This window comes from Lipotes vexillifer, unplaced genomic scaffold, assembly GCF_000442215.2.
Source record: "Lipotes vexillifer unplaced genomic scaffold, Lipotes_vexillifer_v1.1 scaffold1129, whole genome shotgun sequence".
In the NCBI taxonomy this organism is placed as follows: Eukaryota; Metazoa; Chordata; class Mammalia; order Artiodactyla; family Lipotidae; genus Lipotes; species Lipotes vexillifer.
Genome location: NW_006789022.1, coordinates 2,993,000 through 3,016,259, shown reverse-complemented (window position 1 = coordinate 3,016,259; position 23,260 = coordinate 2,993,000). Strand labels below are relative to the sequence as shown.

The following is a 23,260-nucleotide window of genomic DNA, read 5'->3' as shown; positions in this document are numbered from 1 at the left end:
TGACTAGCAGACTAAGTGACATATAACAAAGCACAAGTGATCTGAAGATAGAATATTGGAAATCACACAGTCGGAATAGCAGAATGAAAGACACATTAAAAAAAATGATCACAATCTACAAGATCTCTGAGATAACATGAAGCATGACAACATTTGCATTATTGGGGTTCCAGAGGGAGAAGAGAAAGATAAGTAGATTGAAAATGGATATAAGGAAATTATGTCTGAAAATTTCCCAAACCTGGAGAAAGAAACAGATATCCAGGCACAGGAAGCACAGAGGGTCCTAGAAAAGGTTAAGCCAAACAGACCCACAACAAGATATATCATAATTAAAATGATAAAAGTGAAAGATAAAGAAAGGATTCTAAGGCAGCAAGAGAAAAACAATGAGTTATATATAAGAGAATTCCCATAGGGTAAAAACTGATTTTTCTGCAGAAAATTTGCAAGCCAGAATGGAGTGCCATGACATATTCAAAGTGCTGAAAGGAAAAAAACCCAGTAACCCAGGATACTCTACGAAGCAAAAGTACCATTTAGGATAGAAAGAGAAATAAAGAACTTCTTAGAAAAGCAAAACTGAAAGAATTAATCAATACTAAACATATCGTAAAAGAAATGTTGAATATTCTTCTCCAAATAGAAAAGAAGTAAAGATCTATAAGAAAGGGAAAATCCCATTAGGAAACACAAATATATAGAAAGAATTTAAGATCAGTAAATGTGCCAGCTGTACATTAAAAGTCAAAAAATTGTAAAAACGACCATAACTACTATGAGATAAACAGTTAAGAGATAAACATGAATATGTAAAATATGACATCAAAACCACAAATGTGGGGGAGGGGAATAAAAATGTGTATGTCTTAGAATGTGTTTGAACTTAAATAACAGCCAGTTTAAAACAAGTGGGCATAATTATGAGTCAACATACATGAACCCCATGGTAAAAATAAATCAGAAGCCTATAGTAAATACACAAAAATCAGAACTTCCCTGGTGGTGCAGTGGTTACAATTCCATGGTCCCAATGCAGGGGGCCTGGGTTCAATCCCTGGTCAGGGAGCTAGATCCCACATTCATGCCACAACTAAGGAACCCATCTGCCACAACTGACAGGGTGCAACCAAATAAATAAATAAATAAATAAATAAATAAATAAATATTTTTAGGGCTTCCCTGGTGGCACAGTGGTTAAGAATCCGTCTGCCAAGGCAGGGACACAGGTTCGATCCCTGGTCGGGGAAGATCCCACATGCCGCAGACCAACTAAGCCCATGCGTCACAACTACTGAAGCCCGCGTGACTGGAGCCCATGCTCTGCAACAAGAGAAGCCACCGCGATGAGAAACCCGTGCAGTGCAAGGAAGAGCAGCCCCTGCTCGTTGCAACTAGAGAAAGCTTGCGTGCAACAAGGAATACCCAACGCAGCCAAAAATAAATAATAAATAAATTTATAAAAAGAATACACAAAAATCAAAAAGAGAGAAAGCCAAGCACACTACTAAAGAAAATCATCATTTTATATATAGTAGTGTGTACACCTGAAGCAAACACAACATTGTAAATCAACTATACTCCAATAAAAATTAAGAAAAATATTTAAAAAAGAAAATTATCAAATCACAATAATAGGAACTAAAAGAAGATAAAATGAAGAAAGCAGATCTATAAAAACAACCAGAAAATATGTAATAAAATTGCAAAAGTACACCACTATCAATAATTACTTTAAATATCAATTAACTAAATGCTCCAATCAAAAGATATAGAGTAGCTAATTGGGAAAAGAAACCAAGACATTCAGTATGCTGCCCACATGAGACAACTTGAGAGTTAGTCTGAAAGTGAAGGGTTAGAAAAAGATATTTCAAAGGGAAACAGCAAGAAATCAGAGGTAGCAGTACTCATATGAAACATAATAGATTTTATAACAAAGCCTATAGAAAAAGACAAAGAAGGCTTTATATAATAATACAGGGATAAATACAAGAACAGGATAATACACTAGCTAACATATATGCACTCAATAGAGGAACACCTAAATATATAAAGCAAACACTAGCAAACATAAAGGGAGAAATTGACAATAATACAATAATAGTAGGAAAATTTAACATTCCACTGACATCAGTGGACAGATCATCCAGACAGAAAATCAGTAAGGCAAAAGTGGTCTTAAAGACACAATAGACCAGTTGGACTTGGTTGATATCTACAGGACATTACATCCCCCTCCCCCAAAAATCAGAATACATTTTCTCTTCAAGTGCACATGGAATGTTCTCCAGGATAGATCACATATTGGACCACAAAGCAAGTCTCAACAAATTTAAGATAGAAATAATATAAAACATTTTTTCCTACCACAGCAGTATGAATCCAGAAATCAACTACAGGAATAAAAATGGGAAAAGAGCAAACATGTGGAGACTAAATGACATGCTACTAAGAAACCACTGGGTCAACGATAAAATCAAAGAGGAAATCAGAATATACCCTGAGACAAGTGAAAATGAAGCACACTTTCCATAAACTGTGAGATGCATCAAAAGCAGTTCTAAGAGGGAAGTTTATAGCAATACAGGCCTTCTCCCCAAAACAAGAAAATTCTCAAATAAACCACCTAAACATAATTAGAAAAAGAAAGACAAACAAAACACAAGTCACTAGAAGGAAGTAAGTAATAAAGTTCAGAAAGAAAATAAATAAATATAGATTAAAAAAATAGAAAAGATCAATGGAACCAAGAGCTGTTTTTTTGAAAATATAAACAAAATTGATAAACATGTAGCCAGGCTCACTAAGAAGAAAAGAGAGAGGACCCAAATAAACAAAATAAGAGATGAAAGAGGGGAAATAACAACTGATGCCACAGAGAAACAAAAAAATCATAAAAGAATACTATGACTAGTTATACATCAAAATATTGGACAAGCTAGAAGAAATTAACAAATTTCTAAAAGCATGCAGCCTGCCAATACTGAGTCAAGAAGAAACAGACAATTTGAACAGACTGATCAGTAGAAGTGAGATAGAATCTTTAATTTTAAAATCTTCCTGCAAACAAAAGTCCGGGGTCAAATGGCTTCAAAGGGGAATTCTACCAAACATGTAGAGAACAGTTAATATCTATCCTTCTCTAAAGAAGGTAAATATATACAGTGGTACATATATACAGTGGAATACTACTAAGCCACAAAAAGAATGAAATAATGCCATTTGCAGCAACTTGGATGGACCTAGAGATTATCATACTAAGTGAAGTAAGTCAGAAAGAGAAAGACAAACAGCATATGATATCACTTATATATGGAATCTAGAATAAGATACAAAAGAACTTATCTACAAAACAGAAACAGATTCATAGATACAGAGAACAGACTTGTGGTTGCCAAGCAGGAGGAGTGGTGGGGGAGGGATAGATTGGGAGTTTGGGATTAGCAGATCCAAACTATTATATACTGAATGGACAAACAAGTTCCTACAGTATAGCACAGGGAACTATATTCAATGTCCTGTAATAAACAAAAAAAACCAAGAATATGAAAAAGAATGAATATATATATTCATATATATAGTCATGTATATATATGACTAATCACTTTGCTGTACAGCAGAAATTAACACTACATTGTAAAACAGCTATACCTCAATAAAATAAAATAAAAAACAAAAACATCTATACTTCTCAAACTACTCCAAAAAATTTCAGAGGAAGAAGCACTTCTGAACATATTCTATGAGGCCATCATCACCCTGATACCAAAACCAGACAAAGCTGTCACAAAAAAAGGAATTAGAGGCAAATATCACTGAAGAACATAGTTGCAAAAACCCTCAATAACATGTTGTTATTAGGAAACTGAATCCAACAATATATCAGAAGGATCATACACAATAATCAAGTGTGCTTTATTGCATGGATGCAAGTATTTTTCAGTTTCTGCAAACAAATCAATGTGATATACCACATTAAGAAACTGAAGAATTAAGAAAAACCATATGGTCATCTAAATAGATGGAGAAAAAGATTTTGATAAAATTCAACATTCATTTACAGTAAAAAATCTTCAGAAGGTGGGCATAGAGGAAATATACCTCAACATCATAATAGTCATATATGACAAGCACATAGCTAACATCATAATCACTGGTGAAAAACTGAAAGCATTTCTTAAAAGTTCAGGAACAAGAAAAGGGTGCTCATTCTTGCCACATTTATTCAACATAGTATTGGAAGTCCTAGATATGCAAATACAATAAAAAGAAATAAAAGAAAACAAATTTAAAAAAAAACTGTCATTGTTTGCAGATGTCATACTATTCATAGAAAATCCGATGATGCCACCAGAAAACTACCAGAGCTCACCAATGAATTCACCAATGTTGCAGGATACAAAATTAACATACAGAAATCTGTTGCATTTCTATACACTAACAAAAAACTACCAGAAAGAGAAATCAAACACAAAATTCAATTTCCAATCACATCAAAAAGAATAAAATACCCAGGAATAAACCTACCTAAGGAGATGAAAGACCTGTTCTTGGAAAACTACAAGACACTGATGAAAGAAATTGAAGAGGACACAAACAGATGCAAAGATATACTGTGTTCATAGACTGGAAGAATTAATGTTAAAACGACCATACTACCCAAGGGAATCTACAGATTCAAAGTAATCCCTATAAAAATACCAAGAACATTTTTCACAGAATTAGAGCAAATAATTTTAAATTTTGAATGGAATCAGAAAAGGCCATCAATAGCCAAAATGATCTTGAGAAAGAACAGAGCTGGAGGAATCATGATCCCTGACTTCAGAGTATACTACAAAACTACAGTAATCAAAACAATGTGGTACTGGCACAAGAACAGACATATAGATCAATGGACCAGAATAGAGAGCCAAGAAATAAACCCATACACTTATGATCAACAAAGGAAGCAAGAATATAGAATGGAGGAGAAACAGTCACTTCAATAAGTGGTGCTCAGAAAACTGGACAGCTTCATGTAAAAGAAGGAAATTAGAACATTCTCTAAAACCATATACACTTAAATAAAAAAAGAAAATGGATTAAAGACCTAAATGTATGACTAGAAACCATAAAACTTCTAGAAGTAAATATATGTGGAACACTCTGACATAAATCAAAGCAATGTTTTTATTGGATCTGTCTCCTAAAGCAAAGGAAATAAAACCAAAAATAAACAGTTGGGACAAAATTAAACTTAACAGCTTTCACACAGTAAAGGAAATCATCAACAAAATGAAATGACAACCTGCTGAATGGGAGAAAATATTTGCAAATGATATGACTGATAAGGGGTTAATATCCAAACATGTAAATAACTCATTCACACCAACATCAAAAAAACCAAACAACTGGATAAAAAAATAGGAAGATCTAAATAGACATGTCTCCAAAGAATACATACAGATGATCAATAGGCACATGAACAGATGCTCAACATCTTTAATCATTAGAGAAATGTTAATTAAAAAGACAATGTGAGATCACCTCACACCTGTCAAAATGGCTATCAACAAGAATACAAATAACAAATATTGGTGAGAATGTGGACAAAAGGGAACCCTTGTACACTATTGGTGAGAATGTAAATTGATGCAACCCCTGTGGAAGACACTATGGAAGGTTCTCAAAAAACTAAAAATAGAGCTACCATATGACCCAGCAATTCCATTCCTGGGATAATATCTAGAAAAAAATGAAAACACTAATTCAAAAAGATACATGCACCCCAATATTCATAGCAGCACTATTTATAATAGCTGAGACGTGGGAGCAATTAACAGACTAATAAAGAAGATGTAGTATACATTTACAACGGAATATTACTCAGCCATGATAAGAATGAAATTCTTGCAGCAATGTGGATGGACTTAGAAAATATTGTGCTAGCAAAATAAGTCAGAGAGAGAAAGACAAATACTCTATAACATCACTTATATGTGGAATCTTAAAAAATAATACCAATGAATGTATGCAAAAAAAAAAAAACAGGCTTACAGATACAGAAAACAAACTAGTGGTTACAAAAGGGGACAGGAAGTGGGGAGGAAGATATTAGAGATATGGTATTAAGAGATAGATAAGGGGCTTCCCTGGTGGCGCAGTGGTTGAGAGTCCGCCTGCTGATGCAGGGGACACGGGTTCGTGCCCTGGTCCGGGAAGATCCCACATGCCGCGGAGCAGCTGCACCCGTGAGCCATGGCCGCTGAGCCTGCGCGTCCGGAGCCTGTGCTCCGCAACGAGAGAGGCCACAACAGTGAGAGGCCCGCATCCCGCAAAAAAAAAAAAAAAGAGATAGATAAGACTATTGTGCATAGAACAGAAGAGCAACAAGGATATATTTTAAAACACAGGGAATTATATCCATTATCTTATAATAACTTATAATGGAATATAATCTTCAAAAATACTGAATCACTGTGCTGTACACCAGAAACTAATATAATATTGTAAATCAACAGAACTTCAAAAAAATTTGAAATTTCAAGTGTTGGTGAGCATGTGGAGAAATTGAAACTCTTGTCCATTGATGGTGGGAATGTAAATTGGTGAAACCTCTGTGGAAAGCAGTTTGACAGATCCTCAAAAATCTAAACATGTAATTGCCATCTGAACCAGCAATTCCACTCCTAGGTGTATACTCTGAAAACAGGGACTTAGACAGCTGTATATCAAATACAGCAAAAAAGAATGAAGTTCTGGTACATGGTACAACATGAATGAACCTTGAAAAAAATTATGCTAAATGAAATAAACCCGACACAAAAGAACAAATGTTGTAGGCATCCGCTTATATGAAATATATCTAGAATAGGCAAATTAATGGTGACAGAAAGTAGATTAGTGATATCAGAAGAATAAGAGGGCAGGAGTGAATGGGAAATTACTGCTTGATGGTGATAGAATTTCTCTTTGTGTTGATGTAAATGTCTCAGAAAAGACAATGATGGTAGCACAACATGACGAATGTAATTAATCACAGGTTTGTACATCTAAAAAAGATTAAAATGACAAGTATTATATCTATCATATGACATTAAAAACATTCAAATATATCTCCCAATATCATTGTGAATTATGTGTCTAATTCTGTCAATATTGTTTCATGTATTTCAAAATTTTTTTAAGTTAAGGTACATTTGACATTTCCAGCGTTATCTTTTCTGGAAATGTATTTTGTTTTGAAATTTATTTTATTTGATATTAATATAAAGACTCCCACATTATTATTACTATTTTAATTCTATATCTTTTTCTGTCAATTTACATTTTTTTACCTCTTTATTGGAGTATAACTGCTTTACAATGTTGTGTTAGTTTCTGCTGTATAAAAGGGTGAATCAGCTATATGTATAAATATAACCCCATATCCCCTCCCTCCCACCCTCCCTATCCCACCCCTCTAGGTCCTCACAAAGCATCGAGCGGATCTCCCTGTGCTATGCAGCAGCTTCCCACTAGCCATCCATTTTACATTTGGTAGTGTATATATGTCAATGTTACTCTCTCGCTTCATCCCAGCTTTCCCTTCACCCGTCTGTGTCCTCAAGTCCTTTCTCTACGTCTGCATCTTTATTCCTGCCCTGCCACTAGGTTCATCAGTACCATTTTTTGTTTTTTTTAGATTCCATATAAGTGTGTTAGCATATGGTATTTTTTTTTCTTATTCGGACTTACTTCACTCTGTATGACAGACTCTAGGTCCATCTTTCAACTGACAATATTTTAAGTACTACAGTGGGCAGTATAAAAGTACATCACTTTTTTGATCGCTACAAGAAACCATATGCCAATAAAATGGAAAACCTGGAAGAAATAGAAAAATTCTTAGAAAAGCACAACCTTCAGAGACTGAACCAGGAAGAAATAGAAAATATAAACAGACCAATGACAAGCACTGAAATTGAAACTGTGATTTAAAATCTTCCAACAAATAAAAGCCCATGACAATATGGGTTCACAGGTGAATTCTATCAAACATTTAGAGAAGAGCTAACACGTATCCCTCTCAAAATCTTCCAAAATATAGCAAAGAGGGGAACACTCCCAAACTTATTCAACGAGGCCACAATCACCCTGATACCCAAACCAGACAAAGATGTCACAGAGAAAGACCACTACAGGCCAATATCACTGATGAACAAACATGCAAAAATCCTCAACAAAATATTAGCAAGCAGAATCCAACAGCACATTAAAAGGATCATACACCATGATCAAGTGGGGTTTACCCCAGGAATGTAAGGATTCTTCAATATACGCAACTCAATCAATGTGATACACCATACTAACAAATTGAAGGAGAAAAACCATATGATCATCTCAATAGATGCAGAAAAAGCTTTTGACAAAATTCAACACTGATTTATGATTTAAAAAAACCTCCAGAAAGTAAGCAGGGAGGGAACTTATCTCAACATAATAAAGATCATATATGAAAAACCCACAGCCAACATCATTCTCAATGGTGAAAAACTGAAACCCTTTCCCCTAAAATCAGGAACAAGACAAGGATGCTCACTCTCACCACTATTATTCAACATAGTTTTGGAAGTTTTAGCCACAGCTATCAGAGACGACAAAGAAATAAAAGGAATCCAAATCGGAAAAGAAGAAGCAAACTCACTGTTTGCAGATGACCTGATACTATACATAGAAAATCCTAAAGATGCTACCAGAAAACTACCAGAGCTAATCAATGAATTTGGTAAAGTAGCAGGATACAAAATTAATGCACAGAAATCTCTTGCATTCCTATACACTAATGATGAAAAGTCTGAAAGAGAAATTAAGGAAACACTACTATTTACCTTTGCAACAAAAAGAATAAAACACCTAGGAATAAACCTACCTACGGAGACAATAGACCTGTATGCAGAAAACTATAAGACACTGATGAAAGAAATTAAAGATGATACAAACAGATGGAGAGATATACCATGTTCTTGGATTGGAAGAATCAACATTGTGAAAATGACTATACTGCGCAAAGCAATCTACAGATTCAATGCAATCCCTGTCAAACTACCAATGGCATTTTTCACTGAACTAGAACAAAAAATTTCACAATTTGTATGGAAACACAAAAGACCCCAAATCACCAAAGCAATCTTGAGAAGAAAAACAGAGCTGGAGGAATCATGCTGCCTGGCTTCAGACTATACTACAAAGCTACACTAAACAGGACAGTATGGTACTGGCACAAAAACAGAAACATAGGTCAATGGAACAGGATAGAAAGCCCAGAGATAAACCCATGCACATATGGCCACCTTATATTTGATAAAGGAGGCAAGAATATACAATGCAGAAAAGACAGCCTCTTCAATAAGTGGTGCTGGGAAAACTGGACAGCTACATGTAAAATAATGAAATTAAAACACTTCCTAACACCATACACAAGAATAACCTCAAAATGGATTAAAGACCTGAATGTAAAGCCAGACACTATAAAACTCTTAAAGGAAAACATAGGAAAAACAGTGTTGGACATAAATCACAGCAAGATCCTTTGTGACCCACCTCCTAGAGAAATGGAAATAAAAACAAAAATAAACAAGTGGGACCAAATGAAACTTAAAAGCTTTTGCACAGCAAAGGAAACCATAAACAAGGCCAAAAGACAACCCTCAGAATGGGAGAAAATATTTGCCAATGAAGCAACTGACAAAGGATTAATCTCCAAAGCATACAAGAAGCTCATCCAACTCAATATCAAAAAAACAAACAACCCAATCCAAAACTGGGCTGAAGACCTAAGTAGACATTTCTCCAAAGAAGATATACAGACTTCCAACAAACACATGAAAGAATGCTCAACATCATTAATCATTAGAGAAATGAAAATCAAAACTACAATGACATATCACCTCATACTGGTCAGAATGGCCATCATCAAAAAATCTACAAACAATAAAAGCTGGTGTGGGTGTGGAGAAAAGGGAACACTCTTGCACTGTTGGTGGGAATGTAAATTGACACAGCCACTATGGAGGACAGTCTGGAGGTTCCTTAAAAAACTAAAAATAGAACTACCATACGACCCAGCAATCCCACTACTGGGCGTATACCCTGAGAAAACCACAATTCAAAAAAAGTCATGTACCACAATGTTCATTGTAGCACTATTTACAATAGCCAGGACATGGAAGCGACCTAACTGTTCATCAACAGATGAATGGATAAGGAAGATGTTGCACATACATACAATGGAATATTACTCAGCCATAAAAAGAAACAAAATTGAGTTATTTGTAGTGAGGTGGATGGACCTAGTGTCTGTTATACAGACTGAAGTAAGTCAGAAAGAGAAAAACAAATACCATATGCTAACACGTATATATGGAAGCTAAAAAACAAAAATCATTCTGAAGAACCTAGGGGAAGGACAGGAATAAAGACACAGATGTAAAGAATGGACTTGAGGACATGGGGAGGGGGAAGGGGAAGCTGGGACGAAGTGCGAGAGTGGAAAGGACATATATACACTACCAAATGTAAAATAAATGATAGTGGGAAGCGGTTGCATCCCATGGGGAGATCAGCTTGGTGCTTTGTGATCACCTAGAGGGCTGGTATAGGGAGCATGGGAGGGAGATGCAAGAGGGAGGGTTTATAGGGATATATGTATCCATATAGCTAATTCACTTTGTGATACAGCAGAAACTAACACAACATTGTAAAGCAATTATACTCCAATAAAGATGTTAAAAAAAAAAGTACATCTGTTTTTTTCTTTTTTTTTGCGGTACGCGGGCCTCTCACTGTTGTGGCCTCTCCCATTGCGGAGCACAGGCTCCGGATGCGCAGGCTCAGCGGCCATGGCTCACGGGCCCAGCCGCCCCGCGGCACGTGGGATCCTCCCAGACCGAGGCACGAACCCGTGTCCCCTCCATCGGCAGGCGGACTCTCAACCACTGCGCCACCAGTGAAGCCCAGTTCATCTGTTTTTTAACTCGCTCTGGTAATCTCTATCATTCGATGGAGTGTTTAGGTCATTAGCAATCAGTTTGATGTGATTGTTCTGGGATTTTCTTTCCGTCTACCATTTCATTTTTTGTTTTCTAAATTATTTTCTTGATGATGTTAGTGATTATGAACATGATTATTTGGTGCTGTGTTTGTTCTTATGTATCCCATTTTCTGTTTGGGGGGAAATTATTTGATGCTATTTTTAAATATTGCAGAGGAATTCCTAATACCAAACACTGTCTATCTGTTTTTATTACAGACAATGGGCTTATATTTACATTACCACATCTCGTTTAGTCCACGTTGTCTCTACTAAGACCCTCTTTTCTTGATGCCCAAAATGAAAGGCAAAATTCACTTTTCCCTATTTGTTTTTCACATTCTTTTCCCCTTCATTCTCCATTTTATATAATTCTTTCCTTGAGAGATTGATATAATAGCCACGGACTGGATTATGGTGCTCTTTATATTCTATTCTAGGAAAGCACATTACTTGAGGTTTATAAATACAGATTCAACAAAGAGTGACTCTTACATAAATCTTCAACAACTTTGACGCATTGCTTCACTGATCATTTGCATCAGTTGCATCTTTACCTGTCCGGTGCTAGAGACCAAAGTACACTTTTAGCTCTCTTGTGTTCTACACACTATACAGACTCTCCACTATGGTAAATACATATGTTAGTACAATGAATGCTCATGGTATATTCCAATTTCCAACACTGTAGTTTCTTTCGTATGGTATCACTTCCTGTCAGAGTCCTCCTGGGGATTGGATGATGACGTTTTAGTAATGTTAGTCTGTAAACCAGAGTGTTAATGTGAAGCGATTTCCGTTGTTGATTTAGCTCTTGTTTACTCAAGGTTTCAGGTACAAAGAATCACTTGCTAAAAAATTGTCTAAATTTCAATGTCTGCTTTGTTTTCTTAATTTTTTTTTTTACCACAAATTATCATTGCTCCCATAATCTAACCTGCCTCTCTGTTTCTTAGGTTTGGGAGAAAGTTGATTCTCAGGTGGTGTTTGCTCCAGCTCGCCATCTCTGGGACCTGTGCAGCCTTTGCTCCCACCTTCCTCATTTACTGCTCACTACGCTTCTGGTCAGGTTGCTCTGCTGTGGTCATCATAACAAATAACTGGATGCTCAGTAAGTCAACAGTTTTGATTTTCTTGATTTTCCAAGCCTTGAATTTAACCTTGAAATTTCACCCTTATGTGACATTAATATCCCAATTGGGTTTTCTTTCAGTTGTAGAGTGGACAAGGTCCCAGTCAAAAGCCATGGTAATAACACTGATAACCTGTGCCATTAGTATTGGACAGATAATGCTAGGAGGACTGGCTTTTGTCTTTCGAGACTGGCATACCCTGCAGCTGGTGGTGTCTATACCATTCTTCCTCTTCTTTTTCTCCTCAAGGTATGAGTCTGTCTCTCACTCCACTTAAGGGAACCTAGGATGAAAATGCATATTGAATTGGGATATACTGATTTTCTTATTCCCTGGACCCTTTCCTCTTGTTTTGATGTAAACCAGCGTTTCTCATCTGTTCACTCTGATCAATTTGAGATTTGAGAATTAGAATAGGGAGTAACAGTGATCTTCCTTCCAGGGAGCTTGAGGGATTTTCTGCCATTTTGCTTCCTAAGCCTTACCCAGTATTGTGGTCATTGAGTTATTCCAATATTATTTTTCTTATAGACTTGAAGATATACCTTCAATTTTTTGGCTTTGGAATGAATAAGGTACAATAAAGTTTTCCATGATTTTCTATGTTGCAGATGAAGTTGGATAAAGGAAGCGGCAGAAAATTTATTCATAGAGCAATTTAACAAAACAGCAACAGAATTTCTCCAGAAGTGAAAATGACATGCAGATTGGATGACTTACATTACGTGTTCAACACTCCCTCTTCCCTTAAATAATTTTAACCAATATTTATTTATGGATAATTCCATCCCTACACTTAAAACCACTCTAGGGATAATTAGCTTTAGTAGATCGCAGAAAGATGACTACAGGCTTAATATAGTGAGATGAGTACAGAGAGAAAGAAGAGTGTAATCCATGTCAGACTCATCTGCTAAGTCATTCTATTCTCATAAGAAGGAAGATGTGCTTATTGTTTCCATTTAGTTATAAGAAAACTAAAGCAGATGTAAATAAGTGACTCATTTATGTAGTTAGTTACCAACACTTCTGGTAGTGGCAGGAGTATTCACAATATTTGTTGGCCTAAAAGTTTACATAATTTGGGGACTTCTTTTTTCAAAATAATATACATTTTATACACTATATATAATAATATATATATAATATACATTATATATACTATATATAGAATATATACTATGGCACAAATTTGCCAGATCTCATGCTAAGCTTTGGAAGGGAATTATGCAAGTGAGGGACTCTCAAACTTAAGCTTCATAAGCCTCTTGGGAAATCTCCTGGTGAATAAGCAGAGAGGCAATTTGAAAACAAAGTCTGTGATCCTATGCATGTAGTACATTTTTTGCCTTCCATCTAATATCCACCACTTCAATTGGTGGTGGACATTGGATGGAAGGCAAAAAGCATATGTTGTAATTAACCATAGGACAAATAAGCAAGAGATAGCTGACCGCACCAGTGTGCCCTTCTTTCATCAGGTGGCTGGTGGAATCTGCTCGGTGGCTGATTATCACCAATAAACCAGATGAGGGCTTAAAGGAACTTAAAAAAGTTGCACACAGAAATGGAATAAAGAATGCTGAAGCAGCCCTGAACATGGAGGTGAGCAGGAAGGGGAAGGTGGTTATTGGGTTGGAGAGAAGACACAAATTGACACTTGCCTTCTCCTCTAACAAGGGCAGCTAGTTGAGAATGCAAATTCCCTGGTCTTTCATGGCCATCTCATAGGAAAGAAGCTGTGAGCCCTGTACAGAGCTTCTGCCCATAGCTCAATCCCTGATCTGACTCTATACCCTATGTACTCTCCTGGGTGCCCTGCCCACCTCTGTGGCCTCATTTTCAAAATATCATTGTTGCCATTTAATTTCCTGGAGTCTCCCTGCATGCTTCTTCATACCATGTGCACTCCTGTGATTGCATGTGTAATATGTTACGTTATAAAGAAAGGGAACATATCTCTTCTCTCCTATTGGGTGTCAGTGCTCATCACAATACCTGGCAGTGTGTTGGCAAATGACACGTTTGTCGTTCTTGAAGGGTTTGAGAGCGACCATGCAGGAGGAGCTGGAGGCCGCACAGACCAAAACCACTGTATTTGATTTCTTCCGCACACCCAACCTGCGTAAGAGGATCTGTCTCCTGCTCTTTGTGAGGTGGGCTCCACGCAGTGCATGACAACATTCGAAGAGTGGGGACATGAATCTATGTATTTCATAGGTTTTAACAGTGCTGTGAGAGGGAGGCGCTGATTTGGAGAAAAAATGAGGAAATCACACCAAATAACACTCACACGGAACTGCTTATAGGATGAAAAGTTAGTTAGGTCATATCACACTATCAGTCTTTTCTCTGGAGATTGATGTTGAGAACTTCCATCACAGTACAGATTTGGGCACTTAATTTTCTGCATTTTTCTTTCAATTTTAATTGAAGCAAACGTTGCAAACAGAAGCATGAAGAGGTCAGAAATATATACAAATCAATGAATATGTCAGTATGTAAAAAGGTAGCCAACATACAGATCAAGATAGAAAATCCTAATTCCCCAAGACTTCCCCTCAACTATCTGGTACAGCAACATTCACCACCTCCACACTATTGCCTGACTCTGTTCTCTGCTCACAGCCCTCTCCTGTGCCAAATAAAACTTAACAGTGGTTCTGATCTCCTTCACTGCAGATGAGTGTTGCCTGACCTTGACCTTCACATAATATAAATGATAGAAGGGTTCTGCGACAGGCCATCTTTCCTCATGCTCATTCATGAAGATTCATCCATTCTGTTGCATGTGACAGTAGGTTGTTCTCCCTAGTGCTTTGGTCTTCATTGGATGAATACACTACAATTTCTTTACGTGCTTCAATATTGATGGACTTTTATTTGTTTCCAATTTGGAAACAAATAAATTTGGATACAGTTTTTTGTGTGTTAGCACCCAGTTTACAGGACACAGCAGTTTACAGCACACAGGATACAGTTTTTTGTGTGTTAGCACAAGGGCTTCTGTTAAAGTCTTGCTCATTATCTCTTGAGGGGATATAAGTATTTACTTTGGTATAGTCAGGAGGAGAAATTTTAAATTCTGAATTTTTGAAGATTCACACACATGGACAAAAAGCACACAGGACGATAAACACCCACTGCCAAGCTTAAGAAAGTGACTATTGAATAGTATAATTTATCTTTCCCGGACATATCCTAGTAGACTGCTTATTCATTTAACTACATTGTGCTTTTTGACCTTTTCATATCCACTAGACTTACGTTTCGGAATTCTAGATAATCAGAGTGGAAGGAAAAAGTACATACAATGATAAAGAGAAGTCCTGTTTGCAATTGCTGTGTTCTGTGATAGTTTCTTCTATTTTCTTTTTAAACGTCTTTATTGGAGTATAATTGCTTTACAATGGTGTGTTAGTTTCTGCTTTATAACAAAGTGAATCAGCTATACATATACATATATCCCCATACCTCCTCCCTCTTGCGTCTCCCTCCCTCCCTCCCTATCCCACCCCTCTAGGCGGTCACAGAGCACCGAGCTGATCTCCCTGTTCTATGTGGCTGTTTCCCACTAGCTATCTATTTTACGTTTGGTAGCGTATATATGTCCATGCCACTCTTTCACTTTGTCCCAGCTTACCCTTCCCGCTCCCCATATCCTCAAGTCCACTCTCTAGTAGGTCTGCATCTTTATTCCCGTCTTGCCCCTAGGTTCTTCTGACATTTTTTTTTCTTTTTTTTTTTACATTCCATATGTATGTGTTAGCATACGGTATTTGTTTCTCTCTTTCTGACTTACTTCACTCTGTATGACAGTCTCTAGATCCATCCACCTCATTACAAATAACTCAGTTTTGTTCCTTTTTATGGCTGAGTAATATTCTATTGTGTATATGTGCCACATCTTCTTTATCCATTCATCTGTTGATGGACACTTAGGTTGCTTCCATGTCCTGGATATTGTAAATAGAGCTGCAGTGAACATTTTGGTACATGATTATTTTTGAATTGTGGTTTTCTCAGGGTATATGCCCAGTAGTGGGATTGCTGGGTCGTATGGTAGTTCTATTTGTAGTTTTCTAAGGAACGTCCATACTGTTCTCCACAGTGGCTGTATCAATTTACATTCCCACCAACAGTGCAAGAGGGTTCCCTTTTCTCCACACCCTCTCCAGCATTTATTGTTTCTAGATTTTTTGATGATGGCCATTCTGACCGGTGTGAGATGATATCTCATTGTAGTTTTGATTTGCATTTCTCTAGTGATTAATGATGTTGAGCATTCTTTCCTGTGTTTGTTGGCAGTCTGTATATCTTCTTTGGAGAAATGTCTATTTAGTGTGATGGTTTCTTCTATTGCAATACCTAAATCTGTCTCTCTCTGGGTGAAATAGATCTTTTATGTGGACTCCTTTCCCTTAGATGCTCTTTGGGTAAAAGGTAGATCCTCAGTGGGAATCTTTGATTCCATTTCTGGTGGTACAGTTGGTACATGTTTGCTTTCCTGAATTCTTACATTTTCTTTTAGCCCCAAGAACTCTGGTATGAACTTTAAATTTCCCAGAACTGTGTTTGAAACCAGGACACTATGCTCCCAGTCAAGGGGACACAGGTAGTTTCTTTGCAGTTTCAGTCGCTAGTTGAGAAAAGGGAAATGCTTTACAGTATTGGGGTTGGCGGAATAGAGGGAGGACTCACAGCATACAGACAACTCTCAAAAAGAAATGATTTCCCTAAATTTTAAGTTTTAATGCTTATATATTCAAATTCTCTATACCATCCAGTTTGGTGATTGAGTCAGGTTATGTTTTCCCGTCACTGCTAACTCTATGCTTAGGGACTCAAAAAAAAAGAAGGACAAAAGGAATATCGTTTTCCTTTATAACCATGTTATTTTAATGGTAACATTATCACCCTAAAAGGAAGTGTTATACAAATCAGACTACACCTTTATTCTTAAACATTGATCATTGGCTGCCTGCGTCAATATAATAATCGACTGCAACATGTTGGCTCTAAATCTTACAGCTTGTGTCTTTCTTCTTTTGTTCACTACAGATTTGCAAGCACAATACCCTTTTTTGGCATCTTTATCAATCTACAGCACTTTGGGAGCAATATTTTCCTGTTCCAGGTAATCTTTGGAGTTCTCACTGCCTTAGCCCGATGTCTTGCACTTCTAGTATTGAATTATATGGGCCGTCGACCAACCCAGATGCTTTTCATGTTCCTGGTGGGACTTTCCATTTTGACCAACACGTTTGTGCCCCAAGGTGAGAGAAGACCGGACTTTGGGGAAAAAAGTGTCTTTTTCCCACACTTCAGGGATTGTATTGGTCACACTTGTCTGAAGTCAGGTTTAAAAAGAGGTACCAGGGGCTTCCCTGATGGCGCAGTGGTTGAGAGTCCGCCTGCTGTTGCAGGGGACACGGGTTCGTGCCCCGGTCCGGGAAGATCCCACATGTCGCGGAGCGGCTAGGCCCGTGAGCCATGGCTGCTGAGCCTGCGCATCCGGAGCCTGTGCTCCGCAGCAGGAGAGGCCACAACAGCGAGAGGCCCGCGTACCACAAAAAAAAAAAAAAAAAAAAAGAGGTACCAGTTATGTGCTAAGTACTCCCCCAAACCAATCTGATGGTTTATGAGAAATTCTGCTAAATTTTTTTTGGGAAAAAAACTAAAGGTTAGTGAGGGGTAAATCAGGCATATGTTCATCTCATCACATTGTGAAGTGTCTTAAACTGGTACAATTTATCCCAGATTATTTCTCTAGGACAGCAATTGTTTACCTGCCTTTTGTCCATTCACACGTCAAATAAAAAACATGGAGGGGTGAGGCCTTGCAATGATCCCCCAGGTGAGGACACAGCATGGTAACTCCCTCTGTTTGGGCTCTTCATTACCAGCTTTGGTGACTAGTCACTTCCCCGTCTCTACATAGCCACATATGAGTGTGGTGTTAAGTCACCATGCAGCTCTTGCTCATGAGAATCTCCCAGGAAATGAAAAAAAATCCCCCTTTTTCAAGGAATGAAGGAGTGAACAGTAGGAATAGAATTTAAGCAGATTAAAATCTTTGTCTGGGGCTTCCCTGGTGGCACAGTGGTTGAGAATCTGCCTGCCAATGCAGGGGACACGGGTTCGAGCCCTGGTCTGGGAAATCCCACATGCTGCGGAGCACCTAGGCCCGTGAGCCACAACTACTGAGCCTGCGCGTCTGGAGCCTGTGCTCTGCAACAAGAGAGGCCGCGCTAGTGAGAGGCCCGCGCACCGCGATGAAGAGCGGCCCCCGCTTGCCGCAACTAGAGAAAGCCCTCGCACAGAAACGAAGACCCAACACAGCCAAAAATAAATTAATTAATTAAAATAGGTGTTTAAAAAAAAATCCTTGTCCATTCCCTGTTAGATTACAGGTTAATAGAAAAATATGTAATGATTAGTAGAACCTTAGTGGGCACTATGCTTTACCATCTCCCAATGCAAGAATATGCTTCACAGCATTACAGATGGGTGGACTCTGCTCTTTAGAAGATCATTAATGATGCAGGCTTATTCCCTTCCACGAGAGTTCTTTCCAATATTATAAAGCTATAATTAGATTTCTTTTTATACTGTGCAGAAAACTGTTTCTCTGAAATTTTTTTTAGTGGTCCCAAATTCTTTTTTTCCAAATAGAAGTTTCCATTCTTGGTTCCTCATGTCTAACATTGATGTAGATCCAGCTTCTCTTCAGCCTTTCCACTAACAGAAAAGCCCTGTCCTTCTATGACTCTCTTGTGCCATACTCACTCCATGGCAATGCTGTATCTACACTAGGTTGACTGACTCATTGAGGCCTGTCTGGGACTTTCCAGGTTTTATTCATGAAAATCTCACATTGCTAAAACCTCCGAATTCCCAGGAAAACCAGGATGACTGGTCACTTTAAATTCTGCACTTTAATTGTAAAGTCCTCAAGGTTAGCGCTGAGGCTTAGACACAGTAATTGTCCACATGACCGTCCTACCTTCTATAATAAGCATAGAGCAAGTACTGGACAGAATAACTAAAAGCAAATTTCTGCCACACTCACCTTTTCTTCCTCTTCTCTGGCAAATCTCAGATATACAGAGAGATTTGCTACAATTAACCGAGATAATTTTATGTACATTTTACAACCTATGTTGATAACTTTATCTTTCTCAGTTTATAAAAGACTCCATGATCCTGCTACTGTAATATTTTCTACAATCTATTTCAAACATACAAATAACCTGTAGAGTTGCTTGTCCTGAATAAATTTGGTGGATGCTGATTCCTTTAACACAGCTTTCTTAATCTCACTGGTCTTCCTCTCTCTAGAAATGCAGACCCTGTGTGTGACTTTGGCAAGTGTGGGAATCAGCTGTGGTGCCGCTTCTATCACCAGTTATTCTGTCCACTGTAATGAACTCATCCCCACTCTCCTCAGGTATAAGGATTTTTTATATCCTTCCGAAGCCTGAGTAAAGATTGATATATAGTGTCCAGTAGTTTAATATAATTTGTGGTTTAGGAAAGGGACCAGGAAAATGTTCTAATTCCACTAATAATAAGGTAGTAGTTGCCCATTTTTAAGTTCCAGTTATGAGTGTAAAACGGAAATACAAAGCACCAAACATATTAGAAAATAAAAACAAACCAAAAAAGTGGATTTAACCTTAATTACTGTGTACTTGAGGTTGGCTTTGGATATGGATTTTCTAAAAAGCGACTTTTTATTGTTTATCATCTAATAGCTGTAAACTGTACTACTAGAATAGAAAAATGGAAAATCAAAAACAAAGAACTTTGAATATCCCTCCAGGGCCAAAAAATAGGACTTTCCCAGCTAATTGATGCTTATTGTGGAATAACATAAGAAATGTTAATTATAAAGCAATTATTTGTAATAGGAATCGTAACAATATACTAAAAAACAATTATCACCACAGTTTATCAGAAAAGCTGACTTGGTGCCATGTATCTCTTTTTATTAAAATGATGAAAATGGGTCTTAACACATTTTGACCCTGTCAAAGACAGCTAGAAAATCACAGAGCAAATCACAAAAACAAGTGTTTCGTAAAGCCCACATATGTAATCATTGTGTTTTAGTGTGTTCCGTAATCACATCAAAATAATAGATTGTAAGTTACATGTGTGGATTTTTACTGGATTATTATGTATTCTTGTTTATCCTTCAGGGCAAAAGCTTTGGGATTAGATGTAATGGCTAGTAGGTGTGGGTCAGCTCTGGCTCCCCTCTTGATGACCCTGGTGGTGTATCTACCCACTCTGCCCTGGATCATCTATGGAGTATGTCCCATTATTGCGAGTCTTGTTGTCCCTTTCCAACCTGAAACCAGAAATCTGCCTCTGCTTGACACCATCCAGGATGTGGAAAATAAGTGAGTAATGCTTCTAGCCATCCCCTGGGAGAGACTGTGTGCTTTGGATCTGTGAGTGAGAAAGACAAAACACAGAGCGGGTCCCTCAGATCACTGGGAAGGCTGAGCCTGCCTGGGATACATCCATCTTGGGCCATTGCCTTCACATTTCTAATCATTGTGAGTTCCAGTCTAGACTGCAGAGATTCCTCTCTGCCCTGTTCTCATTGGTAGTTTTAGTGCTGAAGAGACAGTAATTAGCTCTACTGTGAGGGCATATCCTACCTGCCCTCATGATAGCATTTCATGATCCTCAGATCCATAAGAGCAGGGGATATAAGGGAAAAGAAATGGGATGACCAGTGAAGGAACAATGTTAGGAAGATCATGTTGAGTTAAAGACTCTTTGATGATGGCCATTCTGAAAATCTACAAACAATAAATGCTGGAGAAGGTGTGGAGAAAAGGGAACCCTCTTCTACTGTTGGTGGGAATGTAAATTGATACAGCCACTATGGAAAACAGCATGGAGGTTCCTTAAAAAACTAAAAATAGAATTACCATATGACCCAGCAATCCCACTACTGGGCATATACTCTGAGAAAACCATAATTCAAAAAGAGTTACGTACCACAGTGTTCATTACAGCACTATTTACAATAGCCAGGACACGGAAGCACACTAAGTGTCCATTCACAGATGAATGGATAAAGTTGATGTGTCACATATATACAATGGAATATTACTCAGCTATAAAAAGAAATGAAACTGAGTTATTTGTAGTGAGGTGGATGGACCTAGAGTCTGTCACACAGAGTGAAGTAAGTCAGAAAGAGAAAAACAAATACCGTATGCTAACACATGTATATGGAATCTTAAAAAAAAAAAAAAGGTTCTGAAGAACCTAGGGGCAGGACAGGAACAAAGATGCAGACGTAGAGAATGGACTTGAGGACACGGGAAGGGGGAAGGGTAAGCTGGGACGAAGTGAGAGAGTGGCATGGACATGTATACACTACCAAATGTTAAATAGTGGGAAGCAGCCACACAGCACAGGGAGATCAGCTCGGTGCTTTGTGACCACCTAGAGAGATGGGATAGGGAGGGTGAGAGGGAGACGCGAGAGGGAGGAGATATGGGGATATGTGTGTATATATAGCTGATTCACTTTGTTCTACAGCAGAAACTAACACACCATTGTAAAGCAATTATACTCCATTAAAGATGTTAAAAAAATTTTTTAAAGAAAAAAAATAAAGACTCTCTTTGAAAAGATAATAAAGAAATAAATCTTGTGTAGGTGCTTGTAAGATTCAGGCAAATTTTGTCACGACAAGTAATGGAAAGTATCAAGGATAGGGGAAAAAAGAAACTAGTAAAAGTCTTTTAATAGGAGAAATATGCTATCTTCGTAACCTAGGGCTTCAATAATAAAGTTCCACAAACTGAGTGAATTAGACAAAAGAAATGTATTGTCTCACAGTTCTGGAGCCTGGAAGTCTGAGCTTAAGTTGTTGGCAGGGCCATGCTCCCTCTGAAGGCTCTAGAGAAGGGTCTGTTCCAGGTCTCTCCTGGTTTCTGGTAGTTCCTTGGCTTGTGGCGGCTTAACTCCAATCTCCACATGGCATCTCCCTGGCATGTCTCTACGTCCAAATATACTCTTTGTATAATGACACCAGTCAAATTGGTTTAGGGGCCCAACCTACTCCAGTATGACTTCATCGTAATTAATTATATCTGCAAGAACCATGTTTCTAAATATGGCAATCTCATATTCTGAGATACTGAGAGTTAAGGCTTCAGCATATGAAATTTTGAAGGGACACATTTCACTGCCTAACAAATGAGGCTAAGATTTTCAACTCATCCCTTGACTTTCCAAAGGTGTCTTTGGTCAGAGGTCTAAAAAGACCAGGTGAGAGTAGCACTTTCTAACTGCTTTCTTGGGTCTGCACAGTCAGCAGAGCCTTTTGCAGGATGAGTGTCAATCCCTCATGGATTTTATTGGATTATAAAAAGCTGATGGTTAAGGATCAGTTTGTACTTGTGCACGCATGGCATCCAAACTTACTTTTATTATTTTCTATTTTTTAATGTGTATTTTTATTTGCTAACTCATTGGTTGATTTGTTTTTTTCTGTTTTGTTTTTCCAGCAAAAAATTCTCAAGAGAAGCACATGAAAAAGATTTCTACATTAAAGTGACAAAATTTTAAGTGGATTTCATGAGATGACTGGTGAGGAAAATAAAAATATGAAGAAAAAAATGGGAGTTTTCCTTTATCTTTACATACTAGCAAGAAAGTATACTGGAACATGAATCTCATTTACAATCATGGCATTAATTTGCGATTAAACATATGATTTCTTGGAACATGTAATTCCATGATCAGAAAAATGGTGCCCACATAGAATGTTAGGAAACATTTTTTCCTCTTCTTTTCCTGAAGAAGTTGGTGTAAAATAGGTAATATGTCTTCCTTAAATATTTGGTAAAATTTCCAGTGAAGATACCTGTAGTTTTCTTTGTGGGAGAATGTTTAACTATAAATTTATTTCATGTAATAGATATAGGACTATTTAGTTTATCTTTTTTTTCATTAATAGTTTCTCTCCTTATCATGGATTCTATTTTCCTATAACTTTACTTACCTAATATTTGATGGATGCCAAGCATTGTGTCTT

The 23,260-nt window shown here is 37.5% G+C and overlaps 1 protein-coding gene across 1 annotated transcript in view; it reads left to right on the top strand.

Moving 5' to 3' along the window:
• LOC103069108 (solute carrier family 22 member 10) overlaps positions 1-22,791 on the top strand; it is a 45,459-nt gene extending 22,668 nt beyond the window's left edge. Inside the window, exons 3-10 of the mRNA XM_007462109.1 lie at positions 12,013-12,167; positions 12,270-12,438; positions 13,671-13,794; positions 14,230-14,345; positions 17,251-17,465; positions 19,531-19,639; positions 20,394-20,597; positions 22,731-22,791. Of these exons, the coding sequence (XP_007462171.1) occupies positions 12,013-12,167; positions 12,270-12,438; positions 13,671-13,794; positions 14,230-14,345; positions 17,251-17,465; positions 19,531-19,639; positions 20,394-20,597; positions 22,731-22,791 (1,153 nt within the window). The remainder of the gene's footprint in view (positions 1-12,012; positions 12,168-12,269; positions 12,439-13,670; positions 13,795-14,229; positions 14,346-17,250; positions 17,466-19,530; positions 19,640-20,393; positions 20,598-22,730) is intronic.
• Positions 22,792-23,260: the final 469 nt, after the last annotated feature.